Below are 22,969 nucleotides of genomic sequence, written 5' to 3' on the forward strand. Positions count from 1 at the left end.
GCAGCCTACCACTGCCTCAAGTATGCACTCAAGAAAGCCCGCACTGGTGTTGCATGCTCTCTTATTTATTTTTATTGGCCACTCTCAGAAGAGCGAGTGCTTGAGCTCGCGGATCTTCTTTTCGATCTGTGCGCTGAGCACCTTCTCGACGCGCGAGCGCACAATGCCCTTGAAGAGCATCGTGAAGTAGGTGGAAAAGAAGTTGAACATGTAGCTGAGGGGCCCGAGGCCGTTGATCTTGAGCGCGAAGCCCAGGAGCTCCTGGACCTTGAACTGGCGAAGCTGCACCACGCCGTCCACCCTGCGTGGGAGGAAGAAGCGGTGCGAAACGTTGATTGCCTCGGCTGCGCACCTCTGTTGTTATCAACTTCATCCTGAACAAAATATCCTAGTTGCCACCGCGTGACACTTAACCATCCCAATGATTTACTATGGCCTTCTTAAATAGCTAATCCGAGCGCAGGAAACATTTTATAGGGCACTATTTTCGCATAACCTTTCGAGGCTAACAAGTTTTCGCACTTTAATATCTTCATTCAGTTACGCGGTGTTCGCCACTCGGGGCCAAGAGATGACTTTAGTTGCTGAATGTCCGGGAAAGCTTGGCATACGTGCAATGCCTCGAACTCAAAACGGTGTGCCTACGCCATCTTTCGGACAGTGCCCATGTTAGGCGGTTAATTAACGTCTTCTGACCTAAGGCCTATGTAGAGCACAGTATACGGTGCAAGATGTACGTCGGCCAGTCTGGATGACGTCATGTTCAAAGGACATCCATTAGAACAATGCTTGCGCCTTTGTTCGTCTGTTTCCTCGAGCGCAGTTTTTCATCGTGGAGTTTGCGCCAAGAAAGCGACCTCGAGGCACCTGCCGTGCTGTCTAAGAGATGGCCGCTGTATGCAAGTGCAGTGATAAAACCGCAAGGAAAATATTAAGGACACATGAAGCCTCAAAGTAACAGTGAAAGGCGGGCTAATTCGTGGATCGAACTAGAATGCATTCAGTATGGCACACTATGTCAACCATGGAGGCTCTGTTTAGACTTTAGAGCAGAAATAGCTGCCGCACTCTCATGCAGTACGTTCACCCTTGCTAATGGCGACGCGCAACAGTAATCGGTCGTTCTTAAGCAGCCTAGCTGCGTGACGTGCTCATTTGGCGACGTCAACTGTTTTCTAAGTGGTAAGACTGATATCGTGACAGTCGCTGTTTCCATATACACTGGAGCTTACAATCAGCATTTGAGGAACGTTTCTCTGAACAGGGGTCTTAGAGGCAGAATTGCCTACTGGAGCACATTTTCTGCAAGATCAACCTTTTCGTGGGGCCACCCATCAGCAAAAGTGATGGCTGAAGCTGCGAGGATTGACGTTTGTGCACTCACTGGAGCGCTTCGAGGAGCACGCGCACGTAGTCGATGTGCACGTGCAGGTCGACCGTGGGTCCACGACCCATGAACTTGACGTGTGCCTTGCTGTCCAGGTCGAGGGCGCCCACGCCCACGTCGGCAAGCACGTCTAGTCCTTTGTCGTCCATCTGGAAGCGGCAATTACCCGTGCGCCGCACCGTCGAGAGGCCCGTGAGCGTAGTGTTGTACAGGCGCGTCTCGCCATGGAAGCGCACCAGGAAAGTGCGGTCGAAGCCAGCCACCTGCTCGGGCAGCTGCAGCGGGTCCAGCCGCTCCGACTGGCTCACGCTCTCAAGGATCTGGTCGAACACCTCATTGGCGTGCTGCTCGGCTACGCTCTGGTCTGCAGCATGTCAAGGGCAGCAAATCTCAGATAGCGAAATAAGTGGGACAGGAGAACCAAAGGCGGCACTCACTCTGAGAGGCTAGAGCGGTGGCAACGAGGCAAAGCAGCCAGGGCAGCATGGGCATGGCCGCTGCGAGGGGAACAAGTCGAGGCCTGTTAACAGGGCTGGCCGTCGGTCAATGCACCATGTGAAGCGCCAAAGAGGTTCTGCGCTTCAAGTTCGTTGTGATGAAAACTGCACACGTATGTGTTGTGGCAGGGCCCCATATGGATGACTAGTGGGCCAACATATTTTACATGCTTCCAAGTGCACAGGAGCTGCAGAGCGCCTACGCCGGGTCTCGCTAGCAAAACTAAAATAACTATTAAACGTTGCCGTAAAGCCATGTCAGAGAACGTATGCATGTATTCCCGTCACATATTAAATGGCTTATTTTTAATTTCGTTTTTTTTCTGCGACGTCATAGCTCATAATGGAAATCCACTTTTACCACTCATGCTTAAGATGACAGGGCTTGCTCGAGAGAAGCAAAAGATATGGTCATCGTATCCTGCTTCCTTGGATATACGAAGTAATCTTTCAGGGGGCAAGCCAGTAGCCATTACCATGTAAGCCCCCTAAATTTGTTCCTGCATTCCCTCTACCTGTATGCGAGTTTACTGGCTCCGACATCTCAATATGTTTGTAGTAATTCGGGTGGAATGCATAGATTTTTACGCAACACTAAGAACTCGCTTTGTTTTGCATTCACAGCGCCATTAGACAATGCTTTGGAGTTGCACACAAACGCCAGCTTGTTTTTTCATTAATCACTGGCCTTAGCGGAACGTCCCACCCTTGGTTTCAGTGCTGCATTCTGGCGTGTGCAATTGCTATGTGAGGTCAGGAAGGACTGCTAAAAGAAAACTTTTGGCCCGCTGTCACTGTGCAGAACAAAGCTGTGCCCTTGAGCTCAGTGATGCATATCTGGGCCTCTTGCAGTCACACAGTGCAATTTCTATTTTGGTGTTTCTAATGACGTGAAAATGGCGACAAAATCAGTATTGTTGAGTTTTCACTGTTCTGTGAAATGCTTAGGTGTTGTAGTTACAAGTGATTTTACGTTGTTTTTTCCAGGGATAAGCCTTGTGGTTCCAAATGGTTGGAAACGTCATAATTTACTCACGCATATTTGCGTTCGTAGTTGACAGCAATATGCTAAAATTGAAATGTGAATTTTTAATGTGCGCATAGTTCAAAAACAAACCCACGCACCTCTTATCATTGAATAAATAAGCACATGTCTTCTTGCAATGGCAGTCAGTATGAGGAGCCATAGAGCAGGCCTGTTCACATATTACAGTGAAAAATACTATTCATGACTTGGGAAAGGCTTCAAGTGCAATTACTTTTTTCTCTACCAGCAATCTAAAAACACTGCAGTGTGGTATTTAGAATAAGTGAGCCGTAATTTATTGTGCGTAATGTTGGCAATTAAAAATATGATTATTCCGGTTGTATTCACTGACGGTTGCTAGCAGCCTGTACTGTTATCAATGCGGATTAGCGATCGTCATGTCTTCTCTGTCTGCGTCCAAGTTTTATGCGCTAGTCTTTTAATTAACTGTACTGTTAGCCTGCCTTGTTCTAGTCAATGGGCTTGGTCCCGAGAATTCGCAATAAGAATCGCGTTGTCATGTTGCAATCGTTAACGTATCTTTGGGGACAGCGTAACTTTCAGCGTAGGCGCCCTTCTGCTATTCTGGAGCGGAAATCGTAGACCGTTGTGAGAACAGTTGTATCGCGGGGACTGGTAGCGATCGAACGAAAGGTGTACCCAATCGCGATGCAATGTGTTTTTCAGTTTCTGGAGTAGAAATGGTCACGTATCGTTTCCCACGACATTGCTTCAGATGATCAGGCGTGCTTGCGATGTCGCAAAGTTTTGTAGCGAATTGGTTCGTGGCCGTGAGGGTCGACCGTACTGCGATCCATGGTCACCACAGCCAACCGTGGTTTTACCTTCGACAAAAAATCTCGAAGTTAAAAAATGTTAATGAAATAGGTCTCTTGTGTAAAACCTCTGACGAGAGCAAAAGTTACGTGCACTTACTGGGAGTGCGCTTCGGCATCCCACTGAGGCTACGCGATCCAAACGGGAAATAAAGTGCACTCGTAGTAAAAGCGAAATGAACGGAATTTCCTGTAGATCCTGTATGTGGGGCGAATCTGTATACCCAACAGTATGTGTGGAGTGGCGGTGAGCCTGAGCTTGTCGCCGTCCCTCGTGAAAACCGAGAGACATGTTAAGGGGAATGGGAGTGACATGGAGGGTTGAAGGAACGGGAGACGTCGGGATGTGGATTCGAAGGTCGATGCGTGAGACGTCAGCGCTCTTGAAGGGTGCCGCACAGGCGAGGAAGCTTGCGATCCCGGTGGAGGAGAGGGTGGTGGAGAGCAGCATTGTATAATGTTCGTTTGAGGAGTGGCAGGGTTGCCTTGTACAAGGGGCAAGGTGGGCTCGGTGAGCCGTTTTGTGTCAGCGTATTATACCGAACATAGTAAAGAATATTGGTAAGAGCGAGGGCATCTGTCTATTGACTATCTTCTTTTCGTGCAGACAGTCTTACGACCCGTCGGATTAGTTTTGTAACGGAATGGCAGGTGTTGTGTTGTGCGTGGAGTACTGCATTCCTTATAACCTGCAAGGCGTTACCTGGACTGGTTGTTGATGGAAAGGGAAACAGGGGAGTGAACTGAACGTTGATAGGGGTACGAAAGAGAAGTAATATTTTTCAGGGGCACGTTAATTGGAGGTCAGATTGGGAGAGGAAATAGAAGATGGTGTCTGAGCCCTGCTTCCGAGTAGCCATCACCTGTCCGGATGACCTGTGGGTGCACCAGAGGGTCAGGTCGTCGCAAACGTGATGTGATGGAGGTTGGTAATTTGTGAGTTAACGCGGCCATGCCGAGATTGAATAGGGTTGGAGACAGCACTGAGCCCCGGGGTGTGCCACATATGAGTGGAATTGGAAGGTGAGGGTATGCGTTTATGGGTTTATAGGGGTTTAACGTCCTAAAGCGACATGGGGACGCCGTAGTGAAGGGCTCCGGAAATTCCGCCCACCTGGGATTCTTTCACGTGCTCTGACATCGCACCGTACACGGGCCTCTAGAATTTCGCCTCCATCGAAATTCGACCTCCGCGGCCGGGACCGAACTGGCGTCTTTCGGGCCAGCAGCCGAGCGCCATAACCACTGAGCCACCACGGGGGCGGTGAGGGTATCGTGCAAGCGTAATTGGACTGTGCGGCCGTGCAGAAAATTGTGGAAATAGGTGCCTTGTGGCCACATGTGGCTGGTTGGATGCATTCCAGTATATGACAGTGGCGGATGTTATCAAGTGCCTTGCGCACATCAACAGTAGCCACCGCATATACTTCAGAAAAGGAGGGGGAGGAGGAAGCTGACAAAACTGTGTTAGATGATTAAGAAAAGATCTTGGGAGGAGACGCTGGGACGGAAGGCAATTTGAGTACGCGGCAGGAAGGCCGTGGCGTTTTGATGCTCTTGCAATCGGTCTAGGACCATCTTTTTCACCGTCTTTCCTACACAAGAAGTAAAGGAGGTAGGACGAAGGTTGTGGATATTAAAGGTCTTGCCGGGTAAGAGGATGAGAATGGTGGAGGTCTTCCACTCTAATAGGAGTGTAGCCTCCGACCAGTGTTCGTTGGCGTAGGATCGGAGGTCTTCTCTAGCGGATTCGCGAAGGTCACGTAAGGGGGATTAAGGAACCTTGTCTTCTCCTGGGGCTGAACATTTAGAATTGTGGGCTATAGCAAGGTTCAGTAAGGCGGAATTTTGGGCGAGTTGGTGAGTGTTCATTTTCGCTCTCAGCGCAACACGAACGGGCCACAAGACGAAGGACTAGCACAAACAGGCGCCTGTTTGTGCTAGTCCTTCATCTTGTGTCCCGTTCGTGTTGCGCTGAGCGCGAAAATGAATATAGCAAGGTCTTGCTTAAAAAGTTGTAGGGGTTGTGGGGACTTTCCGGCACGACGTCCCCTCTGGTTAGCTTTCCCGCGATGCGTCCCAAGTTAGTTACCTTAACTAACAAGGTAGGGCGCCGGCGTCGCAGCTACACGATCGGACTGGACGGCGCGATGGCTGTGCGCAGGGAAGTCGAGACTCTCTTCCCAAGAGTGATGCCCAAAGGGCCAACATATGTTGGGACCAGTACCCCCTCCCCAAAAAATTCTATAGTACCAACCACCACCCACTCTGTGGGGCTGGGACGCTCGCCGCAAGCAGACGTGTCGTCCGCGGCGCTCCGCTGTCCGCCCGCGGGGCGAGGCATCTTGGGGAGGACAGTTCTCCTGCATCTCGTCCCGTCCGGCCGCATATCCCTTGCCCTAGCGTGGGCGAACGTTCGCTCGTAACCTTGCTGGTGAGTAGGACGACCTCGATCGCTTAGCGTATCTTGTTGCTACAGCAGTAAATGCCTGCTTGTGTCAGCCAGAGTGTCGTTCCTTTGTTTCCTCAGAGCAAGGCCCACCGTGGTCGGCTTGCGCTCGCTAGCGTACGCGATCACGGGGTGGGGTCCGGGCGATTTGAACAGTGTCAGCCGCGATTGAGTGGGGAGAACGTATTTATCTCCCCTGTTACAACCCGACAAGGGTTAAACATAGTAAAACTGATTAATGCCCATATATGCAGAATCCGTCACTTTCAACTTAACATTAGATCTCGGCGAGTCCTCATACCACTACCAGCGCAGTGGCGCATCCCTTAACCGCTGCGCCACTGCGCTGGTAGTGGTATGAGGGCTCGCCGGTAGGGATTGTGCGACCCATGTTTTGCTTCCAAAGCAACCTCTCGCGACAAGTCAAGAATTTAACTGCCATCTGCCACGGTGGTCAGTTTGCTCCGAATCCTGTGGGCAGGTTGTGATGGCGCCCCCAGGTTACAGGACCTAGGTGGCGCGACGTCCTCCTCCCACTGGCTGCAGCTTGACTAAACCCGCGCAAGCTCGGGCTAGTTCGGAGCACAGGGCACGAAAAAATTCTTGCTCGGGGTTGGTATGTCTGACAAATACTGCTGTCGCACTAAAAGGGTGAAAGGCGGATCTAGGTTTTGGTAAGGAGGACTGACATGCGCTACTTTTGCCGAAAGCAGGAATATATGCTTTCAGAGCTGTTAAAATTGTTCAACGTTCAGTACTACCTTTTCAACTGAACGTGCACGCGCGTCTAATCGCTGGACGGCTGCCCAGATATTACTTCATCTTCCGTTAACGTCGCGGCTTCCAAGGGAAGCTGCTCAAAGGCCTCTTCAGGATCTCAGTGTGGTTTCGGCTGTGTTGTCTGGTGACAATAAGACAAAACTGCATCCAAGTCTGCACCCAGCCGGAATAAATCCAAATACACAAAGGCCAATCATAAATTTCTCCACAGCCCCATTTATTAGAATACTTCTATAGACCTCAGCATCGAGCGAGAGAATTATCGAAACGCACTTTCTCAAGACTACCGCAAGCCGGTTCCGCAGCCGCTTCTACCGTGCTACTTCCAATTGCACACGACAGTCCAGAGAGCAGTATACCGACACCCAGAGAGTACTTATCACAAAGGTCTAATAGAGCAGTGATTACTCGATGCACTGCATCAGTGTTTGTAGGATGTAAGTTTTACAGGCGTGCACGTACTGAGGTTCTTTCTTAGCACGATGAATATGACCGTGTTCGAACCAATAGCCTAAACAGGATACCTACGGTGAATGCACTGCGAAAATAACGCGGGGACTGTGCAAGAGCGCAATATAATTAGGGTCGTTTGTTTTCGGGTTTTATTTTTTCTGGAATTTGGGGGCTAAAAATCGGGCAATATTGTTCGAGCTCAACTTTGGGTACAAATCGGCTTACTGAGAAAAAAAATGGGTAGTTGCGATTTTTTCGGGGCATCTTTTGAAGCGCAATACAGTTTCCTATTACAGTTCTTTTTTCTGCTACATATAAGACGCCCTATTTTCTGCTCATTTCTTTATAAACAGCATGTAAATCGCGGGTTCTAATAAAAAATTCTTAAGAGATTAAGATTTTTTTCTTAATCTACTAGAAATATTTCTTCGCATGCGTCACTAATCTACTACGCAGCATTCCCACGTCTGAGCAAGACCGGCCTGCCTTTACTTGTAGAGTTCTAAAACATTCAGCGCGACATTAACTACTTTTAACGCGTAAGACCCTCCTGGTAAGACATCTTCTCATAGCCACGTTTTGGCCTCGCGCTGCTAAATCGCACTTTTCAAGCATATGCCCAAATTCATCAGCATCATGAAAATAAGAATTAAAAGAAGTTTAAGGTTCCAGTTGACCTGTCTCAAATACGCACTAGACATCCACAAATTTTTTTCGGGGCGAATTAGCCTTGTGGACCATCATCGTATAGAAGGCTCATTTTCAGGAAGAAATGACCCCATTTTTAAGGAACATGCAAGAATCGGGCAGATATTACCAGAAAACGGAGTGCACTACATATATTCTGCGAAGATGTCACCAGCTCGTTCTCGCATTTCCGTAGCTGTAGCGGGGCCATAAGAAAGACAGCCCCTCGAAAAACGGCGACCTGTGCTACGAAGTTCTCCAGATATCGTCTATTTTTTGCGCCAGTAGACAAGAGGAAAATCATCTCTACCACATCGCGGCTGTTTAGGAGTCAGTTGAGATGAATGCTGACACAGAAAGAGAAAGTTGTTTTTACAAGATCTATAAAATAAAGGGTGGTCTCGAAAAGTAGGACAAACTATGGCTATCAGACACTACACTTTCCTATGCCAGCCATTCCAAACAAATACAAGCCATTCGATATTAATGTACACACCTTACATACCAGAGGGCAAAATGTGTTTATTAGTGATAAATACGTACAAGTTTACATGGACAATTTTTCTTTTCTCTTTACTGCAAGTGCAAGAATAATTTTCTATTATTTTGTCAGATCTTTTGCAGTGCGCACTTTGGTTATGTTTCATTCCGTGTTAATTTTCCCCGCGCCGAACCACGTGCTGTACGCCATGCCTGTGTGTGGCGCCTCAGACACATTCACGCTGCTGATTTGCAGCTTTGGAGTCCCTCTCCCTTGCATTAGGAAGGGAATAGACTCAGTTGCTCTGTTGATACACAAGCTGTTCGCATTGCGCAGCCAGAACTGGTGATGATGATGATGGCTCTTTCCTTTCGGTCACGTGTCCTAGCCTGATTGCGTTAGTTCAAAGGGATGAGCAGAGGCGCCGGAACAGGGCGTGCAGGGACGGCTATTTCAGGAGACGGCTCCTAAGTCGAATAAGGGTATCTGCAGGCTTCTGCTGAGCCCCAGGCCGCGACAGGAAAGTCTGGTTTGTCCATTCTCGTTTGTCACTAACTAAACGACATTCCCCGATTTTTTGGATGCCCAGATTATTGCCTTCAATAGCTCAATATCAGTACCTTACACTTCAAAATTCACATATTAAAAAATTTTCTCCAAGAATGTTGAACATGTGGCTAAAGTAAAGCGAGTTTGGAGCTTCCGTTTTTCGAATTTCATGCGAAGTTCACACATGTTAAGGTGCGCACTTCGTGCGTACGCAGCGGTCAGTTCATTGTACAGCCTCTCGTACAGGCCTAGCAAGTGCATAGCATTTACGCACTGGAACGGATTTAAGGCTCGAGAGGGGGCCTCCACTCTAAGCGCTAGATATATATATATATATATATATATATATATATATATATATATATATATATATATATATATATATATATATATATATATATATATATTAGCAGACAAGTTAAAGGAAATGAGGGGCCCGTTTGACATATTTATGAAGGGAGCCAACAGTCACCGAAACCAAGGTGCACAGGGAAACGTTCATTTTTTTTATTTTTTTTAATGTGTTATGCTTATCAGTGGGATAATAATACTTAGATTAATAAATCGCTTAAAGAAAATTACTTATAAAGCAGCAGAAGAAACAACCATGCCGCCGGTGGAATCCGAACCCACGATCTCCGAATATCGCGTCCGGTGCTCTTACCAACTGAGCTACGGCGACGGCTGTCCAATCTGCTGCTCTCGTGGGTATTTATGTTTACTGGGTGTAAGCGAGCCTTGAGAGTGTTCACCAGCTCCACCCTCGACCATAGCGGCGGACGTAGCACGTCCTGTAATACCGCGAGCGTAACGTAGAACGTCATCTAACGGCGAGGGCGGAAACTGTGCGAGAGCCCTCTTATGCTACCTATGGCATCAAGACTGCCAGAACCGAGACCCTCGTTAAGCTATTAGCAGACAAGTTAAAGGAAATGAGGGGCCCGTTTGACAAATTTATGAAGGGAGCCAACAGTCACCGAAACCAAGGGACATAGGGGAACGTTAATTTTTTTTAATGTGTTATGCTTACCAGTGGGATAATAATACTTAGATTAATAAATCGCTTAAAGAAAATTACTTATAAAGCAGCAGAAAAAACAACCTTGCCGCCGGTGGGATCCGAACCAACGACCTCCGAATATCGCGTCCGGTGCTCTTACCAACTGAGCTACGGCGACGGCTGTCCAATCTGCTGCTCTCGTGGGTATTTATGTTTACTAGGTGTAAGCGAACCTTGAGAGTGTTCATTATATATATATATATATATATAGTGAAGAAAATAGGCATTAGATCAGTCGCATTGCCATCGCTCCAAGCGAAATCCTGCTCAGCCTCACCGCCACCAAATAAACCACCCTTTCATTTTGTGCAGGTTCGGTTTGCCGTTCCCGTACGCCCTAGAACTCCGCAGCCGCACGCCACCGACCCCCAGTATGCCCGCAGATGCCATCCATCATGCCGTGCAGGTTGCCTCACCAGTCCTCTGTTCCGGTTCCCTCCGGCAGCGGGACCCCGCTCTCTTCAGCGAAACTGCGACCACGATGCAGAAGACTGGCTTGCATCCTACGAGCGTGTGAGCACTGATATGCTTGGGTATCGGGACCGAGGTCTTCACAGCATGACGATGAACTCTGCAGACGACGGAGGGAAGCCTTCACGAGGGTTGGTCAACTTAGGTTTATTTACATATTTACAACCGAAGCAGGGAGACCAAAAGTCAGAGATGAAGTGCCGTGAAACCAGCCAAATTTCGGCTTAAATACAGTGGATATTCCCTAGGCACCTAGCTAGGGAAACCGGTGGCTGATCAAGCGTCCAATGGGCAGACACACTCTTCATAGTCTCTTCCCTAACCCCGTGACCGCTCCGCCCTCACAAACACGTGCACAGGCGATAAGGATTCATGGCGCCTTGAGGTCCTGGAATGCTGTTTCCGACGGGTTGACCAGGTGCATAAGGTCATTGGCTTTGCAGGCGGTGATCCCCTCCGTGGTAAAGAGGAGTCCTGACGGCCCCGGGAATTCCAGAGGGTAAGATGAATCAGCCGTGTCCACCCCCGCTTTGTCTGGCCGCGCAGGTGCAAGCGAGCGAGGCGGGTACGGCGCCTTTGTTCGGGACTTTCTGCCGGTCCACGTGAGGGCGCAGTTCGGGAGAAATGCCGCATTCCATACTCCGGACGAAGGGATGAGAGGCCTTTCGTCACAGCTCACCGTCGCCAGGAGCCATTCCTAATCCTTTTTTCAGGACGACAGCACCTTTGGTCAAACATAGTTCGATGGCGCCTGCCGGGCTCGTCTGTTCCCGCTGTCGGGGCCTCCGATCATAACAGCACGTACAAACCATGGGACGATGCTACGAAATTCATTAACGTCATTTTTTATTTGAACCTGTGCTATCGCAACCACGAAGGGGACCTCTCCGAGGTGTTCGGGTGTCCTGCTGTCCGAAAGCTGCGTGCAGCTTGCGCAAACGTTCGCAGCATTCGGGCGAGACGTTTACGAGCTACATCGAAGATGTGGCCAACCTGTGCTCGCGCGTCAACGCTAAGGTGTGCGAGGCTGACAAAATAAAGCATATTTTGAAGGGTATCGAGCAGGACGCTTTTCAAATGCTGCTCTATCTAGATCTACGCACCATTTCAGAAGTCGTCAGTCTCTGCCAGAGCTACGACGAGCTGCGCAAGCAAGAAGCTCCTGACTCGCCAGCCCGCCGCGCCTGTCCGCTGCATCGCGGGGCTGTCGCAACAGCTCAAAGACTTCGTACGCGAGGAGGTTGCTCGCCAACTCTCCTTTCTGCCACCCCACCCCGGGCCGTCTGCATGCACGACGTCCGATCTTTGCCACGTCATCACCGAACGTGTAGCTGAAGCCCTTCCACCGACCCAGAAGGCTGCACTAGCACCTCAGCGCGCCCTGTCGTTGCCCCATTGACCTACGCTGAAGCCGTTGCATGGCCGAGGCCACCTAACTACTGCTCGAGCTACGCTACGCCTCTAGCGCGTGTGCCTCCGGTGCATCATTCGATGAGGATTTTTTTCCTACCACTACCACCAATCGGCAATCCCTGGCTTACAGGTGACAATCGCCCCATCTGTTACTCTTGCGGATTGCCTGGTGACGTGGCCCGGCTTTGTCGTCGTCGCGCGCAAGTATCCCCGCTACCTCCCCGAGTTGCTAGCTACTGGCATCCTCAAACTCAATGCTCAGCGACAGCCGAGCCGCCCCAGAGTAAACCTCTTTCCCCCGACCACTCCGCTTTCTCCAACCAGCGCTCACCTTCACACCGCTCCCTCTCTTCCATGCGCCGGCGCCCCACTCTTCCGCAAGAAGAAAACTAGATGCCGCAGTTCCTGAGGCGAGAACTGCGCCACCAGCGAAATGTCAAAGGCCTCATTTCTCTCCCGACAATCTTATTCAAGTTTTTGCAGAGGGTGTTTCTGTTCTGGCGTTCATCGGTACCGGGGCTGCAGTTTCTGCGATGGCCGCAATATTTTGCCATTCCTTGCTAATAGTGACAACACCACTTTCTGGATGCTAGTTGTGCGCGGCAAGCGCGCAGCCTATTGACCCGTTAGCGATCTGCACTGCCCGAGTTGTTATGCAGGACGTTCTGTACGCAATTGAATTCGTCATTTTGCCAAAGTGTTCTCATGACATAATCTTGGGTTGGGACTTGCTGTCGCGCCATAACGCCGCCATCGATTGTGCACGTGCTCAGCTGGAGTTCTTTGCGTTCAGCGATTCATCGTCTGCCGCTGCCGCTCCTGCTGCTTCTCACAAAGCCGTCGTTGCCGAAGAAGTTGACCTGCCTGCGTGCTCTGCTGTTCTTGTGCCATCACTTGTGACTTCCTTCGCGACGGAAGCGTACTTTTTACGCCATCGCCCATATTTCTCCACCGCAACTCACTTCCTTACCTTACGCCGTCCTCACCCTGTCAGCTGGCCTGCGTTGTTTGTGACGGGTACGTTTGCGTATCCTTCCGCTGTGCGTGGCGGTGAGGGTCTGGGAACCGTGCAGTTCATTGATTTCATTTTTCACCGGGATGGGAATGATAATCCACCGTCCCTCGCCGCCCTCAGCGCGCCGGATCCCGCTACTGGCGTTTTCCTTCGCTCCATGCATCGACGCAACTCTTCCTGCACCGCACCGCAGTCAACTTCTTGCGCTGCCTCATGAGTTCCGTTCCTCCTTCGATTCCCATCAGCCCGCTTTGAGCTGCACGTCGACTGTCGCCCACCGCATCGACACCGGTGGCCATGCCCTTCTGCGTCAGCTGCCCATATACCGTGTCTCCGCCACTGAGCGCCATGCTATTCAGCAACAGGTTGGCACCCCGCTTAAGAGTGGCGTGATTCAGGTCTCCCATAGTCCATGGGCCTCACTCGTGGTAGTCGTGAAGAACGATGGCTCTATTCGTTTCTGCATTGATTACCACCGCCTGAATAAGATAACACAGAAAGACATTTACCCTCCACCGCGTATGGATGACGCTCCGGACTGCCTCCAAAGAGCACAACTCTTCTCTCGGTTTCCGCTCTGGGTACTGGCAGATCTCCATGGCAGAAGATACAAAAGGTTTTGCGCGTTTCGTAACTCGATCTCCACTAAAGGTGCCTCACAGTCCGAGACGGTATAACAGGCGAGATCAGGTAGCACTTGACTGAAGGAAGGTAAAGTAGAGCTTTATACAGGAATTTACATATTTACAACAGAATAAAGAGCGAGAACAATTACATGGAACTGGCTCAGGTAAAATATTCCCTCCTTGGCATCGCCGGAGATGCAAGGGATCTAAATCTAGCTCAGAAGAATATTCCAGGCTCAGGGGCCCGGTTTAAAGACCTAATACCCCTGTCACACGGGCACTTGTAAGGCCTTAGAAATTAAGGTCCTTTGCCCCAAAGGCGCGTGACGCATCTACACGTCAAAGCGTCGAGACCTTTGCGATAAAGGTCCGTAGCAATAAAGGCGGCCGTCAGCGGCCTTAATGTTGCTTAAAGGAGAAACCCAGACGGCAGCGCCAGCTAGCGAGCTTGAAGAATAAAAAATTGACGCAATTTTTAGTTTTGAAACCGTAAAAAAATATCTAATTTATCTTATTTAACGGTTAATTTTGCGTTACAGTGCAGTAAACCGTAGAGGAGGCTATGACTAAAGACATCCACACTGCTAAGAATGGACTTGAACGCTTTTCAGCAGCCGCATCGACACAGACGTGCTGGCACATCTCGCTTTGCTGTGTTTTCTTCGTTTGCTCTTTGTTGTGCGCGTGTTTTGAGTTTGCTTGTATGCACAAAGACACAAGCAACAAAGCACGCTTCTCGAACACGACGAGGAGCCGAACGGAAAAGTGCGCCTACCGTGGTCGGACCAAGAACAATGAAAAAAAAAACTTTGCTTCAAAATATCCGTTTCTCACCATCAGAACGCTCGTTTATTATCGTGATAGCTACTTTTTCCAACATAAACGAAAGCACTCTTAGCTGAAGTGCTACCGTCTGCTTTAATTTCATAATGTTACTAGCGTCGCTTCACACACAGCGGTGACTTTTGGCATTCATGGAGGCCGCGTTCAAGCTCCTTTGGATTTGCCGTGGAGCAGCGTCGCTGCTCCTTTTCGGTTTTCCTCCTTTAGTGCAACAAGACAACTTTACGGCAAAGGCCGAGAAGAAGTCCCGTGTGACAGGGGTATAAGATCCTGGCCCACATTTTGCGTCACTCAGTCACAACAAACAAACACATGGTTGGTTTACAAACTGCATGTCACGTCTTCCAATTTCCGCAAGGTTGAACACCCTGATGAGTGAAAAAAGTTGCGCGAGTTGGTAGATATTCATTGTTCACAACAGCGCAGGAAACACGGAAAAAAGGGGAGTGCTTGTTTTGTATACTCTCCAATTTTGTCCGTGTTTCCTGCGCTGTTGTGAATATTCAAAACCCTCTCCCTAAAATACACGACACGTAAAAACATCAAAATTGCTTCCTAAAAACTCGTGACCCTGGCGGCTCCCAGCATTAGGGCAACCATCGATCTCCACCGAACAGCTACCGCCGCAAGTGACAAATGGGAGCGTTGAACCCTGTTCCTAACTACTCGTCTTCGTGACGACTGTCGACAGGCGTCCCCCGAAATCCGGAATTTGGCGCCAACCATGCCGTTGCTGCCTTTGAACGCGCGGCGGCATCCCTTTTGTCCAGCTGCGTTTCGTTGGGCCAGCCCGCTTCGCGACAGCTGTTGGCATACACCCTCGTCGGGCGTTGGAATCGTCGGGGCACTTCATTGCTCGCAGGCAGGCGGGAGGGTCCGGACCCGTGTCGCCCGCCGGTGTTGACCCTTCAAAGGCTCTGCCGACCTTCCAACCCAGACTGTCTTTGCTAGGACGAGGCGTATGGCGGCTTTGACAGGGTGAATGCCCCCCCCCCCCTCCCCCCGCTTATGGCACCTGTGTCTCGAAGCAACTCCAGGGAAGACAATTAGCAAACCGTGCGACCCTACCTCGTGTCTGTGCGTGCCGCATCGTTGCCGCAAAACGGGGACCTCGGGGAGTTCCGGGAAAACGTGCCCTCCCCCCCCCCCCCCTAGCTCTGTCGCTGCCTTGGCTGTCAACGTCCACCCGGTTCGCCCTGCTCGCTCCTTTGTCGACACACCGACGGCGGTTAACAAGGAAGTCGCCGCTTCGAGGCGCCGTGACCGATCAAAAGGACGGATGGTCCCAACAAAGCCGCGGGCATCCACTGATCACTTACACCAATGATCGCCCAAAACCGTATTTTTTACTCTGACTGCCTGTATGAATTTAACGCCATGCCTTTCGGCCTCTGTAATGCTCCGGCTACTTTCGAGCGCATGATGGGCACTATTTTGCGCGGCCTGAAGTGGAAGTCGTGTATGTGCTGTCTGACGACGTCGTGGTCTTTTCGCCTGACTTCGAGTCTCACCTGTACCGGCTCAAGCACGTCTTGACCTGCCTTACGGACGCCGGCCTGCAGCTCAACTTGAAAAAGTGCGACTTTGCTGCTCGCGAATTTGCAATTTTAAGCCGCGTTGTGTCAAAGGATGGCGTCCGTCCCGACGACGCCAAACTTCGTGCTGTGACTGTTTTCCCCAAACCTATTTCCATTAAAGAACTGCGCAGCTTCCTAGGCCTCTGTTCCTATTTTCGGTGTTTTATTTGGAACTTTGCTGTGATGGTTGCCCTTTAACTCAGCTCCTTTGCAGCAACGTGGATTTCTCGAGGAAGTCGCCTGCATGTGACGATGCCTATAACGCCTTGCGCACGGCACCACCCAACCTGCGCCACTCTGAGCTGCAAGCACCAACCGAAGTACACTCGGACGACTATAGGAAGCGCAAAATACCGGGCGACGGACAGAGTGAGGGACACAGAATACAGGTTCACGAGCGCTCGTGAACCTGTTTTTTGTGTCCCTCACTCTGTCCGTCGTCCGGTATTTTGCGCTTCCTATAGTTTACAACATGCATCACCAACTAGCCCGGCAGCTTGCTCTCCTGAACTACACTCGGACGCCGGTGGTATTGGACTGGGTGTTGTGCTCACTCAGCGCAAATCTGGATTCGAAGAATATGTAGTTGATTACACCAGCCGCATCCTGACTAAACTCGAGTCCAATTACTCCGTCACGAAAAAAATTTGCTTGGCCATCTTTTGGGCCCTCGGTAAATTTCGCCTTTAAATCTATGGGTGTCCCTTTGGCGTGGTCACGGACCACCATGTCATTTGTTGGTTTTCTTCGTTCGGCGCCTGGCTCGATGGGCCTCCAAGAATACACGATACGCGTCGTCTACCGGTCGGGCATCAGGACGCCCACCGCCACCGGCCGAGATTGCCAGCCTCTGCGCCCTCGAAGCCACTGCGCTTTCGCTCACCATCAGCGGCATGCCTTCTGAAAAGGCGCGTTCACACTTGTCCAAAAGTCCGGCGAGTGAAGCGGATTCGACCGCTTTTGACGCCGACCGGGGCGTAAAGCGCCGCGGCGAAGCCGATCGGTCAGGACCGATTTCCGCCGCCGGAAAAATTCCGCGGCGACGAACATGGCGGCGCCCTTCGAAGCAGCACCCCTCACCTCGGAATCAATTCGTCGTTGTTGCTGCCTTTTTCAATGCGTTCACTGACCATGAATGGGGCAACGGTCTTTCGCTTCCTGTCACCTCACATATAGGAAAACGTATAAGAGATAAATTAGCTTTATTTTTATTTCCAGTGGCGATTCTGTCGCTTCTAGGCTTAAGAGGAGCATCGGTTTGGATTGGGCTGAAGAAATTTTATTGATCTAAAAGATCAATGGGGTGGGATTAATGGCCCCCAATGGAGGGCAACCTTGGCCACCCACTCTGCGAGCTTGGCTTGCGTGCTCTTGTCCGGCTTCCTGAGAAGCATAAGCCAGGCCTCCCCGGGAGGGAGCCGGTAGAAGGTCTTTTGGAGGTGGATTTTCCTCACAGTCCCATAGGAGGTGTTCTTCTGTTGCTATGTTACCGCAGTGTAAGCAGTTGCAATCGATGGGTTGTGGGGTAATTTTAGACAGAAGAATGGGGTCGTGACTGCCCCAGTTTGGGCTCTACGTAGGTTTCTGGCTTGTTGTCTGGTAAGGTGCCGGTAAGGTGAAGGGTAAAGTTTCCGCGCCTCACTGAGTTGATTGTTCATTTCCCGTAAGTGAAAGATTCATTGATGTGGGACTCCGAGACACTCCCTGATGCCTCCAAGTTTGCTAGGGCTCGGGCATATCGGTTTGCCATCTCGTTTCCCGCATTTCCCTCGTGTGCCGGGACAAAAATAATTTCTGCGCGGCTTACTCTTTGACTATTTTTGATTAGTCCTGCGGCTGCAAAGCAACTCAGGCCTTTGTTGTAATTTTAGATAGCAATCTTAAAGTCGCTAATTACTGTGCTTATGCTGTCGCCCCTGAGCGCTAAGACAATGGCTATTTCTTCGGCCTCTGTTGCTGAAGTGACTGTCGCTACGGCAAAAAACGTGGTCGGGTATTCTGTCGCTCGAACCATGGGGGTGACGAATTTGCCTTCCTTTCCTCTGGCCGCGTCAACATAGACTGCTGCTGGGTCGCTACTGTATAGGTCTTCGATTCTTTGAGCACGGTTCGCTCTCCTAAGCTGCATGTCTTTCCACTGTCATGTTTTTGGGGAGAGGTAGGATTTTGACGTACTGTCTATCGTGACCGGCAGCATCTCCCTGCAACTAGCTACAGTCGACCGCCGGCTCCATCCCTAGCTTGTATAGTTCCATACGGCCTGCAGCCGAGGCTGACAGCCTTAATATTTGTGCTTCCTTACGCGCCTTTATCAGCTTTTCCAGTGCGTTGTACATGCCTAGTTCGAGCAGCTTTTCAGTTTTGGTGTATCTGGGAAGCCCTAGAGCTGCTTTGTGGTCCATTCTAATGGTCGCCTTAACCCATTCTAAGTCTCTTGCCTTTAGGTTGCAGTAGGGTAGAGATTATGTAATGCGGCTGATCATGAAGGCTCGCACTATTCGGCATAGACCTTGCTCTTTCATCCCCCTATGTTTATTAGCTACTCTTCTGTTCTGTCCTAGTACATAAATGGTTCATGCGACTAAATGCTAACAAATGTAAAACAATGCATGCGGCACGTCCCAATAACATTACTGACAACACGCGAACTTACTTTCTTCGCGACACTTCCTTTCAATCCGTCAACACATACAGATACCTAGGTGTTCATATTTCACGTAATCTATCATGGCATATGCACGTCGAACACGTCACTAATAACGCTAACCGGGTTCTTGGGTACTTGCGTCGAAATTTCTTTGCTGCGCCTCTGCCGATAAAACTAACACTCTACAAAACATAATGCGGCCAAAGCTAGAATATGCATGCGCAGTATGGGATTCCAGTCAAATTACTCTAATAGACACACTTGAATCCATTCAAAATCGCGCGGCACGCTTCATCTTATCTATTTCCGTCACGACAGCATTACTTCCATGAAAAGCACCCTTGCCCTGCCGGACCTTTCTTCGCGCCGTAAATGTTTTGTCTTTTTCATAGAATGCATCATCACAACCCTGTATTAAAGGATCATCTTTTTGCTCGCCCATCATACATATCCTCACGTTCTGACCACATGTTTAAAACTGCTGTCCCATTTTTCAGAACAAAAGCGTGTCATAATTCATTTATTCCCAAAACTAGCGCACACTGGAACGACCCTCCTCCCTCCATCGCTGCAATTTCTGACATTAACAATTTCAAGACCACTGTATTTTCTGCCGCTTTGTAATATAATATTGTATAATATACACTGTTTATGCTATGTAACATTACCACTCCTTTCTGTAATGCCTTCGGGCCTGAAGAGTATTTGAAATAAATAAATAAATGTTTACTTGTGGCCCGAATGGCCTTGAGGGCATCTTGACCTTCCTCATCTGTATGGAAGGCGAGGCCAAGGATCTGGAGGCTATCCACTTCGGCGATATCGTTTCCTGCCAGTTTGATGTTTACAGTTTCCTCGCATTAATGTTTTCCCACTGATCGCATCCAGCGCGTGACCTTGTCTCCACTGCAAGGACTTTGGGCTTTGTTGCGGCGTACTATAGCCCGATGTCGGTGGCGTATGAGCTCACTGTGTCTGCAGCTTTCTGTAGTGCCTCTTCAACCTGTTGCTTTGTACTCGTATTGGTCCAAATAGTACTATCATCGGCATACAGCGCATGTTTGACATGTGGGATTTTGTGCAGGAGCTTCGGGAGGGATCTCATGGCGACGTTAAAAAGAAAGGGGAGAGGACTGCCCTTTGTGGTGTGCCGTTGGTGCCCATTTGAATCACCGATCCTTGTAGCTCCCCACATTTATTTGAGACTGTTCTGTTACTAAGGAAGTTTCGGATGTAATTGTATGTGGTGGCCTCTACATTAATCTCGGAGAAACCCTTAAGATTCGATGGATGGGATAAGTTATCGAAAGCCTTGCACAGGCCTAAGCTAAGGATGGTATGCAGTCGTTCTCCCTTATCGTCTGGGGAAAGACGTCGTTTTGAATCATCCAGAGTATGTCCTGAGTCGAGAGGCCGGGGCTAAAGCCAATTCGGTTACTAGGGAAGAGTTTTTCTCTGTCGGCATAAGCTTTGAGTCTGTTGAGATTTGCGTGCTCTAGGGCCTTACGTAGGCAGGAAGTTAGCGAGATAGGCCTAAGGTTTCGGAGATCGAGTTTCTTGTCCGTTTTGAGAATGAATATAGCCCTAGCATGCTTCCAGGGGTCTGGGACAGAACCGTTGTTCCAGCACTCATTGAAGTACTTCGTAATGACTGTGACTGACGCATCATCCAGGTTACGGAGGTTACGTCGGTTTGGTCTTGACAAGCAGATGGCGCCACTAGGCTGGTCTTATCGTTCCGGGTCTCTTTGCATACGCTGAACTAGTGGCGCTAGTGGGAATGTACCTCTGTTAACGTGCGTAAGCGTGCATACGGTTATGGCACACAGAAAGCGTCCATTTATGCTCTTTTTTTAACCATATCTATGTACGCCGCGAGTGGTGACATGTTGGCCGGGAAGCATGTGGAAAAGCGAGAAACAGCAGCGGCGCGGCGGTTCCGCCTCGCCCGGGCTTCAACAGATGAGAACAGGTCCTAGTTTTTCCGCCGAGCGAAGCGGATTCGCTCGCCGGATTTGTGGACAAGTGTGAATGCGCCTTAAAGATTAATGGATTGCATCTCTTCTCGACTTTCTAACCGCTGCATCTACGGTTCTGCAATCACGCGCCCTTCGCCGCCAAGCTTCACATTTTACCATTCGCGATAACCTCCTTCATCGGCGCAACTACAACCCTGATGGACGCAAATGTCTTCTGGTTATTCCACGACATCTACGCTCCCAAACATGCACCTGTTTACACGCTGACCCGCAATGGGGTCACCTCGATGTATTCCAGACATATACTCGCATCCGTCTCAGCTACTACTGCCACGGCATGTACAACTTCATCCTCAAGTACGTCTGCTCGTGCCCGGCCTGCCAACGCCGTAAGCAACAGCCTCATCGCGCCGCTGGTGAGCTGCAGCTACTACCCTGCCCACCTCGCCCCATCGATCGAGCTGGAATCAATTTGTAAGGCCCTCTCCCGTACACCGCTGCTGGCTCATTGATGCCATTGATCACCTGGCCAGGTATGCTGAGAAAGCTGTGTTCCCGGCTGCTACAGCGCGTGATGTGGCGTCGCTCATTCTACAGCGTTTCGTTCTTCGGCACGGTGCTCCTCGTAACCTCCTCAGTGACAGAGGACGCGTCTTCTTGTCTATCGTAGTTGAAGCTCTGCTCGCCGAGTGCAACATAATTCATCGCACATTTACCACCTACCATTCCCGAACAAGAGGTCTAACTGAGAGCTCTAATTGCGCCCTTGGTGATATGCTAGCCATGTACGTCGCTCCCAACCACACGAAGTGGGACCTCGTTCTCCCATATATGGAACGTACGCATATAGCACCATTACACAATCCACCACCGGCTTCTCTCTGTTTTTTTCTGGTTTACTGCAGGCATCCACCCTTCCTATTGACACAGTTATACCCTACCGCCCTGCAGCATCTGAATGTACAACTGTCTCTGAAGCTGCCCAGCATGCCGAACACTGCCGCCAGATCGCACGGTCGCTCACGACAGACACTCAGGGCTGCCATATACACCGCTATGACGAAGATAAGCTTGCACGGGCCTTCCTACCCGGTTCACCCGTGTGGCTGTGGATAACAACCAGTACTCCCGGCCTCTCCAAGAAAGTTCTTTCGAAATATCACGGCTCCTACCTCGTCCTGGAGCGTACATCTCCAGTTAACTACACAACTTAGCCACTCACGCCGTCTGCCGATCTCCGCCGCCGTGATCACGAGACTGTGCATGCTCAACGCCTCAAGCCATACTATGACCCGGTGGTGTTGTCGGCACCATGGGTCGCGCCAGGATGGCTCCTTTTCTCCCCGGGGCCGCTGTGAAGAAGATGGACATTAGCTCAGCAGCATTGCCATCGCTCCGAGCGAGGTCCTGGCATACCACCACTGCTTCCGTCGTCCTCACCAAATAAACCACTCGCACAATATTAAAAATGAAATTGGCAATGGCTTAACTTCGCTAACCCTGAAATTCAGCGAAAAGCAAGGACGCTTGCTAAGCGTCTGATGCTCGTGCATGGCAGCTCCGCTATACGCTGGCGACAGCCGTTCTGTATAAACCTACACGACGACGTGTCTATGACGTGGTATCACGTTTTCATAGAACATCCCCATCGGATGCGATCACGTGGCTTCACCTCGCCCCAAAGGTCACTCAATGTCAAAGGTCATGGGTCAACAGCTGTACCCCATATGGTCATACAGGGCTAACGTGGTTAGGCTGAAAGTCGTTCAAGGTAATTCTCCGGCCTACGCGACGACTGCTTTACCTAGTGTAGTGAAGCTTCTCGTTTCAAAAATAGCCGAGAAATGCTGCATTTTTCGTCAAAGAAAAAAGACATGCGTGCAGTCTGAGCAAGGGACCTTACGGCCTTCTTTTTATTCATTTCCTTGCCTGTGTCCACATGGCGCAGAATGCAGAACCGAAGATGACCTCGGATAGTACCGACCCCCTGTTCTCTGCGTTAAAAGGCGGGGAAGTGTTTATTGCCGTTCTCTTTCCCGCTCCTTCCCTCGCCGCACCTGCCAGTTCGGTGAATCGTCACTCCCTTCTTTTTGAGGCCAGCTGCGCGGCACTGGGGCGAGCACGGGGCAACTGCATTTCCCGCAGTAGTTCCATTCCTAAGCTGAGAGTGGGTCGCACTCAGCTGTTGGTTC

The 22,969-nt window shown here is 50.2% G+C and overlaps 1 protein-coding gene across 1 annotated transcript; it reads right to left on the reverse strand.

Moving 5' to 3' along the window:
* Nucleotides 1-44: 44 nt before the first annotated feature.
* Nucleotides 45-22,121, reverse strand: LOC144109962 (mite allergen Lep d 7-like). Its single transcript, XM_077642768.1, has 4 exons — nt 22,000-22,121; nt 1,825-1,884; nt 1,385-1,751; nt 45-301 (listed from the first exon to the last, which is right to left on the reverse strand). The coding sequence occupies exons 1-4, from the start codon at nt 22,040-22,042 to the stop codon at nt 85-87; spliced, it is 687 nt and encodes a 228-aa protein (XP_077498894.1). The 5' UTR covers nt 22,043-22,121; the 3' UTR covers nt 45-84.
* Between the last annotated feature and the right edge of the window lie 848 nt (nt 22,122-22,969).

This window comes from Amblyomma americanum, chromosome 1 (assembly GCF_052857255.1).
Source record: "Amblyomma americanum isolate KBUSLIRL-KWMA chromosome 1, ASM5285725v1, whole genome shotgun sequence".
NCBI classification, from domain to species: domain Eukaryota; kingdom Metazoa; phylum Arthropoda; class Arachnida; order Ixodida; family Ixodidae; genus Amblyomma; species Amblyomma americanum.

Coding starts and splice junctions, on each gene's coding strand:
- LOC144109962 (XM_077642768.1), bottom strand. CDS start 22,042: ATGCACAGTCTCGTGATCACGGCGGCGGAGATCGGCAGACGGC. Junction 1,752..1,824: donor CACCGCTCTAGCCTCTCAGA/GTGAGTGCCGCC, acceptor GACATGCTGCAG/ACCAGAGCGTAGCCGAGCAG. Junction 302..1,384: donor GTGCTCCTCGAAGCGCTCCA/GTGAGTGCACAA, acceptor CCTCCCACGCAG/GGTGGACGGCGTGGTGCAGC.